We start from the raw sequence: 13,043 nt of genomic DNA on the forward strand, positions 1-13,043 counted from the left end.
AACCTGGCCTTAAATCTTTTCTTACCTCCTTCCTCTTCTTTCAACCTATAAACCCATTTATTCTATAAAGCCTTTTTACCTGCAGGCAACTTGCACAAATCCCATGTCTTATTTTTCAGCAAAGAGTCCATTTCATCTTTCATTGCAGACTCCCACTGAATCTTAGTATCCACCTGCACAGCTTCATCATAACTTTCAGGTTCACCAGCATCAGTAAGTAAAATAGAATACAAAGAGGGAGAAAACCTTTGTGGAGGTCTAATTGGCCTTGTTAACCATCTAACATTCACTGGTGTGTGTGGTATTTGTTGTTGCAGTTGTTGCACATCATGAGGAATGGCTAGAACATCAGCTTTTGGAGTATCATCCAGCACTACATAATCATCTTCTTTCTTCTCATGTTGCTGCAACAGATCTTTGTACAACACTTTTTCATTGAATATGACATCCCGGCTTCTTATAATTTTATGATTTTCAAAATCCCAAAGCCTATAGCCAAATTCATTAATGCCATATCCAACAAAGACACATTTCTTTGATTTAGCATCTAGCTTGGTTCTATTTTCAGAGTCTATATGAGTAAAAGCTTCACAACCGAGGGTCTTGAGAAAAGAATAACTCACCTTCTTACCATTCCATGCTTCCTCTGGAATACCACAGCCCAAAGGAGTAGAGGGACCTCTATTAATCAAATATACTGCAGTATTGACAGCCTCCGCCCACATGTGTAAGGGCAACCCAGCATGCAACCTCATGCTCCTTGCGCACTCCATTATAGTCCTGTTCATGCGTTCAGCCACTCCATTTTCCTGTGGAGTCCTTGGAACAGTTTTTTGTCTATGAATACCATTAGTGGAGCAATAATCTTCAAATTCATGACTGCAATACTCACCACCATTATCAGATCTGAGACATTTTAATTTCTTACTAGTCTCATTTTCAACCAAGCATTTCCATTTCTTAAAAGTTTGAAATACATCAGATTTCTGTCTAAGGAAATAAACCCATACTTTTCTAGTTGCGTCATCAATAAATGTAACATAATAATGAGAGCCACCAAGGCAAGATACCTGAGCTGGTCCCCATACATCTGTATGCACAAGCTCTAATTTCTCCTTTTTGTTTTCCTTCCCTGTCTTTACAAAACTCACTCTCTTTTTTTTTCCATACACACAACTTTCACAGAAATCCATATTCACACATTTTAGACCTGGTAAAGCTTTCCTTGAATGAAGTACTTTCATACCTTTCTCACTCATGTGCCCAAGTCTATTGTGCCACAGCGCTGTATCAGAATCTACAGCAGCTATTTGTTCTCCCTGCTCAACTGCAGTAATTGTTCTTGAATATTCATTTTTCTCTGAAACAATCAAAGTAGAAGGAACAATATGACCTATACAAAGATATAAGGTGCCTACTTTCACACCTCTTGCTACTACAAGGGAACCTTTTGAAACCTTCCGATTTTTATCATTAAAAGTAACTACACAACCCTCATCACCGAGTTGCCCTGCTGAAATTAAATTTCTACTTAGTTTTGGAACATGTCTTACCTCATGTAGTAGCCAATGATTCCCATTCTGCAACTTAATCTTAATTTTTCCCTTTCCAACAATCTGACAGGGTTCATTATCCCCGAAATAAACAAGCCCAAAATCCCCTTGGACATAATCAATGAAATAACCTCTATGAGGTGTAACATGAAAAGAAGCACCAGAATCTAAAACCCATGAATCATCAACATTCTCTAAAGACAAAAGCAAAGCATCCTCTTCGGATTTGTTACTTACCACATTTGCCTCTTTGTCTCCATCTGATTTATCTCCTTCATTTTTCTTTCGAGTCCAACAATCTTTCTTTTTGTGCCCTGGTTTCCCACAGTACCAGCAATCATTTGGTCCTCTCGATTGAGACCTCCTCCCCTTTGACTTTCCTCTTGATTTCCCACGATTTCCAGAGTTACTTCCTCTTTTAGTCGTTCTGCCCCTGCTTTGTGCATTTAAAGCACTTCCTGATGTAGATCCACCTGAGGATTTTCTACGAGTTTCCTCACTTAAAATAACACCGATCACATCATCATATTTTAGGGTACTAGATCCAGGAATAGAATTACTCACCGCCATTACCAAGCCATTCCAGCTTTCAGGCAAAGAACACAAAATCAAGAGAGCCCTAATTTCTTCATCAAAATTGATACCCACAGAAGATAATTGACTAGTAATAGTATTAAACTCATTTAAATGATCTGCAACAGATCCACCTTCTGCCATTTTCATATTAAATAAACGCTTCATGAGAAATACCTTATTTGAAGCGGAGGGCTTTTCATACAATGTCGCTAGGGTTTTCATCAAATCTTCTATCGTCTTTGCTTTTGTAATATTAAATGCCACTGATGGTGCCAAGCATAACCGAATGCTTCCGAGTGCCTTTCTATCCAAAAGATCCCATTCAGCCTCTGACATAGTTCCCCGATTCTTGGCTTTTCCTTCCAACGGCTTCCATAAATCCTTCTGATATAAATAGTCTTCCATTTGCATCTTCCATAACTGGAAGTTCTGCCCATTAAACCTGTCAACCCTCAACTTACCCTCATCTGCCATCACTCCCACTCAACTGTGAGACTCCCACTTAACCGTGAGACTTTCCTGCAGAGGATAACTGAAAGACAACCTTGCTCTGATACCACTTGTTAGGAAAAAACCATGGACAGAAATAAAAACTACATGCAAATATAACCAATAACAGAAAATAATAGAACACACAGAAATAAACACAAGGCACCAAGATTTAACGTGGTTCACCCAATCCCTGGGCTACGTCCACCAAACAGCAAGTCCAATCTTATTACAATCCAGTGATTACAACCTGATTACAATCCATAATCCCTTACAGCTCAATACCGCCGCAAGAACCAATTTCGTATCACCACATATGAAAAATACCCAACCCTAAGCCCTTTTTATACAAGTATTAAACCGCTTTAGGGTTATAACATGTCGGCCATAATATGTCGGCTACCATGTCGGCTACTTCCAAAAAAAAAAAAATTTGTACAGTACTTTCCTGATCAGTCACCACAATCTAACAAATAGAATATCCTAATTAAATAAATAATTATGTTCAACACTTATGATACATATATTTAAATAAATCAATGTATTTTAATTCCTTCTTTATGTGTATTAGCTAAAGAGGGTGGATTTAATTTAATTAAAGTACTTAGGACTTATAATTAAATTAATTCAATTAGGAGATTACTTTAGCTAATTTCAATCAATATTTAGGAATTAAATAAAGCATGCGATTAATACATATTAATGATTTACAACATTTGACTCTTAGGTCTAGTAGAGATTATCAAAATCAGAAATGCCTAGTACAATAAGACTTAAGTAAGATTGATAAACTGAAATTGGTTCAGAATACCAATGTGCTAATTTAGGGGTATTGCAAACAATAGATTTAGAAGATGGATCAAAGGTTGCACCTCCAAATGATATAGTTCTTTGATGTGGTCTAGTAGTAGAAAAATGTTGTTGCCCCTACTCATAATCTTGTTGAAAAATTTGAACCTATTTCTTACCAGTCAAGGTGGTAAGTGGGTAAAAGCACAAATCCGTGTCACCCTTTTACAAAGGAAAAGGCTAACAAAAGTATAATTGTTCACCTTCAATGATATAAAACTGGTATTAATATTTAGAATTTGAAAATGAAGTAAACTAATGAAATGTGTAGAAATGGATGAAGTTTAGGACTATAATTTTTAATAATTATTTGGAATAAGAAATGATATATTTTCCTATTTTTTAATGATAACTTTTTAGTTGTTGAAAAACACTAGAAATCAGAGGTCTAGTTCCCACCACAAAACTACATGGAAATAAACTTATTTCCCTTTGATCTCACATTATGTTATAGATAACATATGTAGCTAGAACAATCAAAATTAAAAATTGGCTTTAGACCTATATTTTCTCTTTTATACTGATTCAGAGTTCAAATCCCACTGGGGGTAGGGTATGTACGCCTCGTTTGTAGTGCCAAGTGCCTCTCAAAAAAGAGTACGAGGTAGTCCCATATCACTGTCACCATATGTAAACCCAAAAACTATGGCATAATGTCGTGGACTATAAAACCACCTTTCCTTTTTTTTCTCCCACCACATTTTTCAAAATAATTCTATTCCAACCAAAAAAAAACTTATAGATTTTGAAAGATGACTCTCCTCTAGAACATCATATAATTTTTAATTTTTATTGATTTAATTTAATATTTTTTTCTTTCTCAAAATTGACATCTTTCCGAGTGTTAAAATACATACTCGTAGAATTTTTTTAATTACAAAATACTATATCTAATTAAAACAGTATGAACTCTATATGTGAATATTCTTGACTTTGAGCTCTATAAATGTTGTTTATATTTTTATTTTAAAAAATCATAAAAAATAGTAAGAGTTCTTGAAACGTTAGTTTTCTAAAATAGTTGTATTTCTTTTGTAATTAGATACTAACTAGTATAAAACATGCATTTAATAGACATTTCCAATTGGAGAAGTGTGATACCATATATAACTTATCTAGAATAAATTTAGCAAGATCATATGTTTGAAAAATTTGAGTTTTAGATAAGAATGCTCAAATTCAATCGTTCTGATAAGTCAGCCTAAAAGGTGACACAACTTTGTACTTTTACCCAGGTACCTCAACTCCAAAGTCATTTGGAACACCCCAAATCTTGGTGAACTCAAATATGTAATACATTTTATTTTCTTTCATCAAGAACTTCCATGGGACCACACCTTTTCTTTTCCAAAAGAGGAAATGTGCATTCACTCCAATTTTGCTACCAAACCATTGTCTCGCAAATGTTGAATTTCCACATCCTTGTGTTGCCACCTATAGTTATTTTTGTAGTTATCCTTGTTGCAAACAATGCAAGATGGGATTTAGGGTCATAATTACCCCTATCCCACTTTTCCAAAAGATTAACTAAAGGGGTAATATGTGGCTAGTGGACTGGGTGACCAATTATTTACTTATTGTGAATCTATTTTCTCATTCTCTTTATCATGCACAACCTCACGGTTATAATCTTCTTTGGTTCTATGAGAATGGGCCTCTAAATCCATCTCATCACCAATGTGACTTAACCCTCTTGAGTCATGATCCAATGAGCTCGTTTTCACACTACATTTCACAAAATGAAAAAATAAATTTAAAAAATACATGATTTTAGCCTATACCCGTCTTCAAAATCACAACTTTTTGAAGTAAAATTTAAGAGATTTTTTTTGGAAATGAAACAAGAAACATATACTAAATTGTAGAAATGAAATTAAACTACAAACTAGAAACAAAAAACTACAATCTAGACTTGAAATATCATAAAATTTATAAAATAATAAAACCATGAAAAGCCCTACCTATTTCTTCACAAATCTCTTGAACAAGTTGAAAAATATCCAGTCTCCTCTTCTTCTTGCTTATTCTTACTCCTCTTTGTGTTCCACACACTATCTCTACTCAAATAATCACCCTTCCATGAGCTCTTCACTCTTCTTCTTCTTGTTGTTGTAAAATTTGGGAAACCATGAAATGAATATAAATGAGAAAACATAAAAATTAAATGAGATTTTAACCTCTAAATGGGCTCCACATACCTTAGGGTTAGAAAAAATAATAATTTTAAAATAATATAACAAAACCTTCTAATTTTTTTTTTTTTTTTGCAATTTTTAATGTCCCAAAATTGGGGATAGATGGTCTTCCAAAGTTGGGTCGATGGATGTGTTCCCATCCTCCTATCCCTAGTAAGGACATGGGGACGTCCCCCTGCTAGTGACATGGGAATGTTGTCCACCTGTCTTAGTGCATCCCCATCTCGAGTGTGGCAAATGAGAATATTAGGGATGTGTCCCAATGTTACTATGGTAATAGCTTTATCGATGGATGTTATTGGTGTAAAATTCCCTCATGCATTCTTGTACTTCGTCATCACGTGTTTTCCCAATGCTACCTATAATAATCCATGTGCATTTTATCACCATAGGCTATATCAATCTCTTCATTATGCATCATGAGACTTTAAAATACCTATCCTAATTTCACAAGCTATGACAATAACCTAACTTGCCAAAATGTTTGAATGTACACAAGACTAAAAAATAACCATGGAAGAAAATTAAGTGAAAAATTTGTGTGCTAATAGTACCTTCATAAAATTTAATATATGGATTCTAGATAAGGATTCTATGTAGGATTTTTTTTAATAAATTAGTGAAAAAATCAATGAAAAGTGTTACATGAATTGACTTTTTCCTATTCAAACTCTAGAACTTTGTGTTTGTGAATCTTGCAGTCTTTAATGTTGAAAATTTAGAACAAAAAGTAAAAGTGATGCTATATTGGAGTTTTCCCGAGACAAGCTAGTGGAAGGAGTTAACTTTCAATACAACAATGATGATTAGAAAAAAATGCTTAATTTTGGTAGGATTGAATTGCAATGATATTGTACCATAAAATTTCTTATGATTTATGTTTGATGCAATAAAAAATTACATGATAATACATAATTAGATATCACTCATTACAATATACTTATATGTAGATTGTTATAGCTCATTGATCTATTATGTTGAAGTTTTAGGAAATGGGATCCACTAGATGCATGTAAGGGTCAATAAGATGTCATTTTAGTGTATCATTTGAAATATGAATGCTATAACCCTAGGTACTTACTTGCTTCTAGACAACCATTTTTTTATTAATACCTTATTGATTATTAAAACCACATCTTCAAACTTGGGAAGATGTATGGAACCACTCAATTGAAAATGTTATTAAGTTGTTACTATAATAAGATTAGTTTATGATTGTTTAGGGTCTATCTTTTCCACGTGGATAGTTGGAAGATGCAAGTTTGGACATGCATTTTTATGAATTTTATTTTTCCTTTCTCATTCACAATAATAAATGTATTTTTTTGATGCCTAGATCACACCCTCATTTCCACTTATTTCACACAACCTTTTTTTCTCCTTCATGTGATGCCCTCCTATATCCAATGCACTTGTAGGTTATAATCCTGTCAAGCAATCATTTCCTTTTGTTGTTCATTATTAATCATAAATGTTAAACTAGTTTTTTCTACTTTAACTATTTTTGTTCATCAGTTTTTGTATTTTATTGAGGGTTTCATTAAAGTGTTTTCTTTTACTTTATACAATACTAGAAAATTATATGGTTTTATTTATAATCCCTCATTCATTATAATAAAATTTTATGGCTAGGGGATTATTTTCCTAATTTTCAAACTAATTATGATTACAAATCATTCATCTGATCTAAGTTTTAGAAAATACCAATCTATTGTTTATCCTTACATTTTACTTACAATGTCATTCATTAGTCTAGTTTCATCAACTTGGGTAAAATTGCAAACATGTGTCACCCTTTTACAAAGGGAAAGGCTAACATAAAATAAAAATAAAAAATAAAAGTGTTAAACTTCAACAATGTAAAAGTTATATTTCTGTTTTGAATTTTAAGTTGGTGTAAACTAATGAAATGTATATAAAAGGATGAAGTTTCAATCTCTTATTTTTTCAAAAAAATAAAAAAATAAAAATATCATGTTTTTATAATTTTCAATGACATTTTTTGACAATGTAAAAAATTCGTAGTGTATATAATGACTTTTGTACTATTTTCTAAAAAAAAAATTCATATATTTCAAACAGTAGTTTCTAAACTTTACCTAACAATTTCAAATTATTACAAACAAAAATAAATAAATTTAAATTTTGTAAATAATTTTCTATATTTAATAAAAAAATTTACTATTTTCTAAAATTTCAAAAGTTTCTAACTTTTCTAATTTTTCTAATTTTTCTAATATTTTAAATATAATTTTCTACTATTTTCTCTAAATATTATTTTGAAATTTATCTAATTTTTCTAATAATGTCTAAAATTTACTAAACTTTAATATTTTTTCTAAGTTTCCAAATATTAGATTATTTAAAAATTAATATAGTACTTAAAAACATAGATTTATAATAATATTCAATATCTAAATTATTTAAAACTATAAAAAAAATTTAAAAATACATGAAAACCAATATTTTTACCTAAGGAAACATATAGTAAAACTTGAAACATATTTAAAAATTGGGAAAAATTGTTGACATACCTGATCTAGCTGAATTACTCCTATAGCCCTTCCCACTTCATAATTCTGGCAAACTTGTTTCATACAAATGAACTACGGATTGGATTTTTTGCTTGACTTATATATTTTTTTGTGTTTCCACCGAAATTGATTCGACCCAACCTAATCTAACTTGATCCATTTCAGTCAGAAAGCCACGAAGGTGTACATACCATGTGGCATCTACTCAGTGCCACGTAGATTCGACCATAATAGTTTTGACTAAAAGGTATCTGATCTGATTCAATCCTACCAGCTCTTCAAAATTAGCCTGAAAGGTCACATGGATGCATTCTTTGACCCACTCATCTTATCAGTTATGGATCAATAGATGTATCTAGTTCAAGGTTTCACTACCAAGAACTCTGTGACTTTCTACAGTGAAGTTTCTAGAGCAATTTTGAAATAATTAGAATTTCTTTCAAACTATTAAGAAACTCTCATATAGAGGCTATCAAACAAGTACACAATTTTCATGAATATTTCTACACATGTATGCACTTTTTTTTTTTTTTTGTCACATACTTGAAACTTGGTGATAACCAAATTATATATGTGCACACTCGTGTGTGTGTGTGTATAGTCAATAAAAATTTAATGGTGATACATAAAACCACAATTATTTATTCATCTAATAGCCTTTATATCTATTCCATTCCTTCAACAATTTGCATGGGTTATCATTTATCCTTACATTTTATAAACAATGAAATTCATTAATTTGGTTTCAGAACATGCCTTGTTAATTATGCATCAATGAATATATCTGATTTTGGGTTTCACTATCAAGAACTCTTTGAATTTATATAGTGAAATAATTATAGTAGTTTTCAAATAATTAGAATACCATTGAATATTTAATGAAAATAGATGCTTCGAGAACAATTACTCTAGGCGTAATATATATAGGTATATATCAGCTAGTTATTTTCAAAGACAGTGAAAATTATAATTTTAGTTTGAGTATTATTTCTTTTATTTTCTTTTCTTGACATAAATTTTTTGTTTAATGAAAGTCTACAATTTATAAACTAATGTAATTTTAATTTTTGGAGTTGTAAATTTACATTTAAATCAAATATATTTTAAAAACATTTCATTCATGTTAAAAAATAAAATAAATAAATAATGTTTCTAGTTATTCCAATTCCAAATGTGCAACCAAAGGAAGGAAATCTGAATTCTCATAATGAATTATTGGTCGACCAAACGGTCTCAAATTGAATTCCCTAATCATAATCTGGATTCCAAATTCTAGAATCCTGAAACCAACATTTCGAATGCCAATACTTAATTTATATTCCAACAACTAAATGACCATAAGGATGTAACTTCAGAAAAGAAAATTGAACACAATTGCTTCGAAATAAAGATATTTAAGCCATTTAAAAAGGTATTCCGTACGATCGGTATACAGCGAACGGGCTTCTTCCATACGCTAACTTATATTCATTTAGGTAGAGTAAAAGCTATACAAACAAAATACAAAAACTCACGTATACATGGTACAAAAAAAGTCTGTAGCTGTGCATGAAAAACAAAAAGTTAGAATGCTAAACGACAGGGAATATTTTCATTATGCGGATGACCTTAGATTTCTGCGTACGTCTTGCGCTCGGGGCGAAGAGGGGTGGCAAAAGCGCGAAAAGGTGAAGATGTGCGTCCAGGAGTAAATAAGCGAAACGGAGAGAAAAGATCATGACCTGGTCGCGCAGAGGATAAATCATTTTCTTCGTTCAAAGAAAGAACTCTTGAATTTTTCTTCATTCCGCTCCCTGCCCCACGTCTTCCCCATTTGGTGGGCAAAAGATGTCCCAGCCATGAACCTTTCTTTCCCTTTTTGCCAGGATTCTTCAACCTTTCTGCCAGGTATTCCTTCACGGCTCCCAAGCTGTGCTCCACAACAGATGGAGGAGGTTCAATCAAGGGGTTTCCTTCTAACTTTAGACGCTGCAGGTTTCCCAATCGAGCAATGGAGTTTGGCAGCATTTTGATGTGGTTGTAGCTGATGTCTAACTCTATCAGGCCGCTCAGTCCACCGATCGAATCCGGAAGAGATAGGAGATAGTTGAAATTCTGGCTGAGATTGAGTACTTCGAGATTTGTGAGGTTTTCCAGATCTGCAGGAAGACTTCCGAGGTGATTGAGATGAACATCCAACACGCGCAGGCGCATCATGTGAGAGGTTGAATACGGGAGACGAGTAAGCCTGTTTGAATGCACTGAAAGTCTCCGGATGTTCAAGAGTTCGAACCCTATACCTTCCGGGAGACGGGAAAGCTGGTTGAAATCCGCAATCAGCTCCTCCATGGCACTGGCATTTAATAACAAGTCAAAGATCAGGTAGGAATCTCCGGAGCAGAAAGAAAAGAAATGCGTTTGCAAATTTGAAATGTTTTAAATGACTTTAAAGATCGAGAAGCAAATGACGGAATGTGTTTGCGATATTTTAAATATATGACCTACCAGCAACCTTCTATTCCATCCGGCAGCGCAGCGAGCATATTGCCGGAAACATTGAGAACTTTGAGCTTCACCAGGCGTCCGATCGAATCCGGCAGCGATGTCAATTGATTTGAGTGAAGATCCAGACTTGCGAGGTTCAGAAGACTCGCCACGGCTTCAGGCAACGCCTGCAGGAAAATTTCGCCCGATTTTCAAATAAAGATTTCTCAAAACCAGATCAAACGGCAGATTCGCAGAATACTGAAAGTAATAGTAAATAAGCCTATAAATTTCGCTACAGTTTTAAACAGAAATATTCGTAAATCAGTTTAAAGTGAAGAATTCTAGGAGTAACAGTGAATAAGCAAGTAAATTTCGCTTCAGTTTCAACTGAAAGATTCGTCAACTAGATAAAAACGAAGAAAAGTCTAAATGAAAGTAAATAAGAATGTAAATTTCGCTTCCGTTTGAAAAGAAATATTTGTCGACCACATAAAAGCGAAGAAAAGTCTAAATGACAGTAAATAAACTTGTAAATTTCGCTTCTACTTGAAGCAAAAGATTCCTCAATCAGATAAAAGCGAAGAAAAGATTAAATTACAGTAAATAAATAAGCCTGTAAATCATCCTTCGTCTTTAACAGAAAGGTTCCTTAACCAGAAAAAAACGAAGAAAACCTTAAATGACGGTAAATAAGCCTGCGAATTTCATGGCAAAGAGTCCTGCAAAGAAAGTATAATTGATCTCCCTTACCTCGAGGTTGTTATTAGAGAGATCTAGCTTGACGACTGTGGAGGACAATTTCTGCAGAGTCTCTGGCAGCCTGTGGAGCATAAGTCCGCTGAGATCGAGCACTGTCGACGCCATTGTCGATTTGAATTGCTCTTCCGCCATTCCGATTCTCTTTTCCGACTCTTGCGCCGCCGGTTTCTTTTCATCGTCTTCCTTTATGTTGCTCTTTAATGCTCCATCTACAGATTCCCCAGCGACTAGGAGACCGTAATATATTTGATGTAATTCATGAAGCTGGATCACGGTCTTATGCAAAAGGCTTTCCTTCTCTGCGTCGTTTTTGGCCTGAGACTCCATAGCATCCTGCTCACAGACACAATTTCTCAGCCGATTCGTTCTTCTTTCATTATTGACCTTAAATTACACATAATTCAGCAGTAGAGCATCTCGAAAACAGAAACCAAACCCTTACCTTTAAAGATTGCCATTTTGCAATATCCATGGCGGCAGGAGCAGAAAGAGCATCAATAGCGCTGAGCTTCTGCGTTAGGTTATCATTGATACGGCACAAAGCTTGGCGAGACTCTTCAACCACAGATCCATCCGGCGGGCTCCCCAGACCTTCGACCTCCATCATCTCATTACCAGCCCTCATCTTCAGGGCTCAAAACTAGTCTAAATTCGGACCTTCCAACTAAGCTTCCATTATTAGCTGCATCAAAAACAACTGTATCACAAAACAAACCCCAAGAACAACAAATATAAGCCGAAATCAGATTTTCTCAGACGAGACAAATTATTACCTGACACATTCGATGAGCAATCGACAGAGCTGTAGTCGTGGCAAATCCCGGTATGATTTAAAACAAGAATCAGTGGCAATTTATATAACGGAGCAGAGGGTGAGTACGGAGAAGTAAACAATATAAAATGGGTACGGATAACCACGGAAAGAAGGACGGAAAGGAGGTGTAAATATTTGGCGTCCCGAGGCAATGGAATTATGAATGCTTCGAATGAGGACAAATCTGCCTTGTCAGCGTGGGCCCACCATGCACTACAATGATAAACATCAAAGCGAAAAATGGCTCAACGGAATCAGCATAATCTAAAAAGTCAACGTCTGTAAATCCGAACCCTCTTTAAATATACATTGTTTCAGTGGCTGATTCCGACTGCGTGCGTTGTATATTGCCGGAATTTTACTCTGCCAACTTGGAGGCTTTGTCAAATATCTTTGACAAACTTTTAGAGAGTCTCATAATTATACTAAAGTCAGTAATCGTTGATTTTGCATAAAAATAACGAGTTTTGGAACTCATCAATCCAACTAACCCGCTATATTTTTGGCCGTTTTCGGAGTCATCGGGAATGTCCTTACGAGTCGAGGATGATTAAATATGGTTTGTAGATCATCTGGTTCAAATACTAATTAGTTTTATGTTATATTATATATTTAAGGATTTAGGTTGAAATATTGGATTAATAATGCTAAGTTTCTGGATTAGACTCTGTAGAGATTTTTCATCAACGTTTCGAATCACACTACGTGACATTGTTTGACACCTCTTGCTCTCTCATCCTGATGATGGATCACGTAGTGTGATTCGAAACGTTGATGAAAAATCTCTACACAGTCTAATTCAGAAACT

At 34.1% G+C, this 13,043-nt stretch overlaps 1 protein-coding gene across 1 annotated transcript; it reads right to left on the reverse strand.

The window, feature by feature from the left end:
• Positions 1-9,546: 9,546 nt before the first annotated feature.
• LOC149557407 (plant intracellular Ras-group-related LRR protein 1-like) lies at positions 9,547-12,248 on the reverse strand. The gene is made up of 5 exons (XM_089832062.1): positions 12,195-12,248; positions 11,864-12,103; positions 11,413-11,754; positions 10,681-10,847; positions 9,547-10,528 (listed from the first exon to the last, which is right to left on the reverse strand). The coding sequence occupies exons 2-5, from the start codon at positions 12,044-12,046 to the stop codon at positions 9,805-9,807; spliced, it is 1,416 nt and encodes a 471-aa protein (XP_089688188.1). The 5' UTR covers positions 12,047-12,103; positions 12,195-12,248; the 3' UTR covers positions 9,547-9,804.
• Positions 12,249-13,043: the final 795 nt, after the last annotated feature.

Source organism: Cupressus sempervirens, chromosome 5 (genome assembly GCF_028749045.1).
Source record: "Cupressus sempervirens isolate cs-2001-9-10 chromosome 5, ASM2874904v1, whole genome shotgun sequence".
Taxonomy (NCBI): domain Eukaryota; kingdom Viridiplantae; phylum Streptophyta; class Pinopsida; order Cupressales; family Cupressaceae; genus Cupressus; species Cupressus sempervirens.

Excerpts from the sequence above, each read along its gene's own strand:
- LOC149557407 (XM_089832062.1), bottom strand. The coding sequence starts at position 12,046 with ATGAGGGCTGGTAATGAGATGATGGAGGTCGAAGGTCTGGGGAGCCCG. Across the intron at positions 10,848-11,412 it reads TCTCTAATAACAACCTCGAG|GCGTTGCCTGAAGCCGTGGC; the intron begins GTAAGGGAGATC and ends ATTTTCCTGCAG. Across the intron at positions 10,529-10,680 it reads GATGGAATAGAAGGTTGCTG|TGCCATGGAGGAGCTGATTG; the intron begins GTAGGTCATATA and ends ATTAAATGCCAG.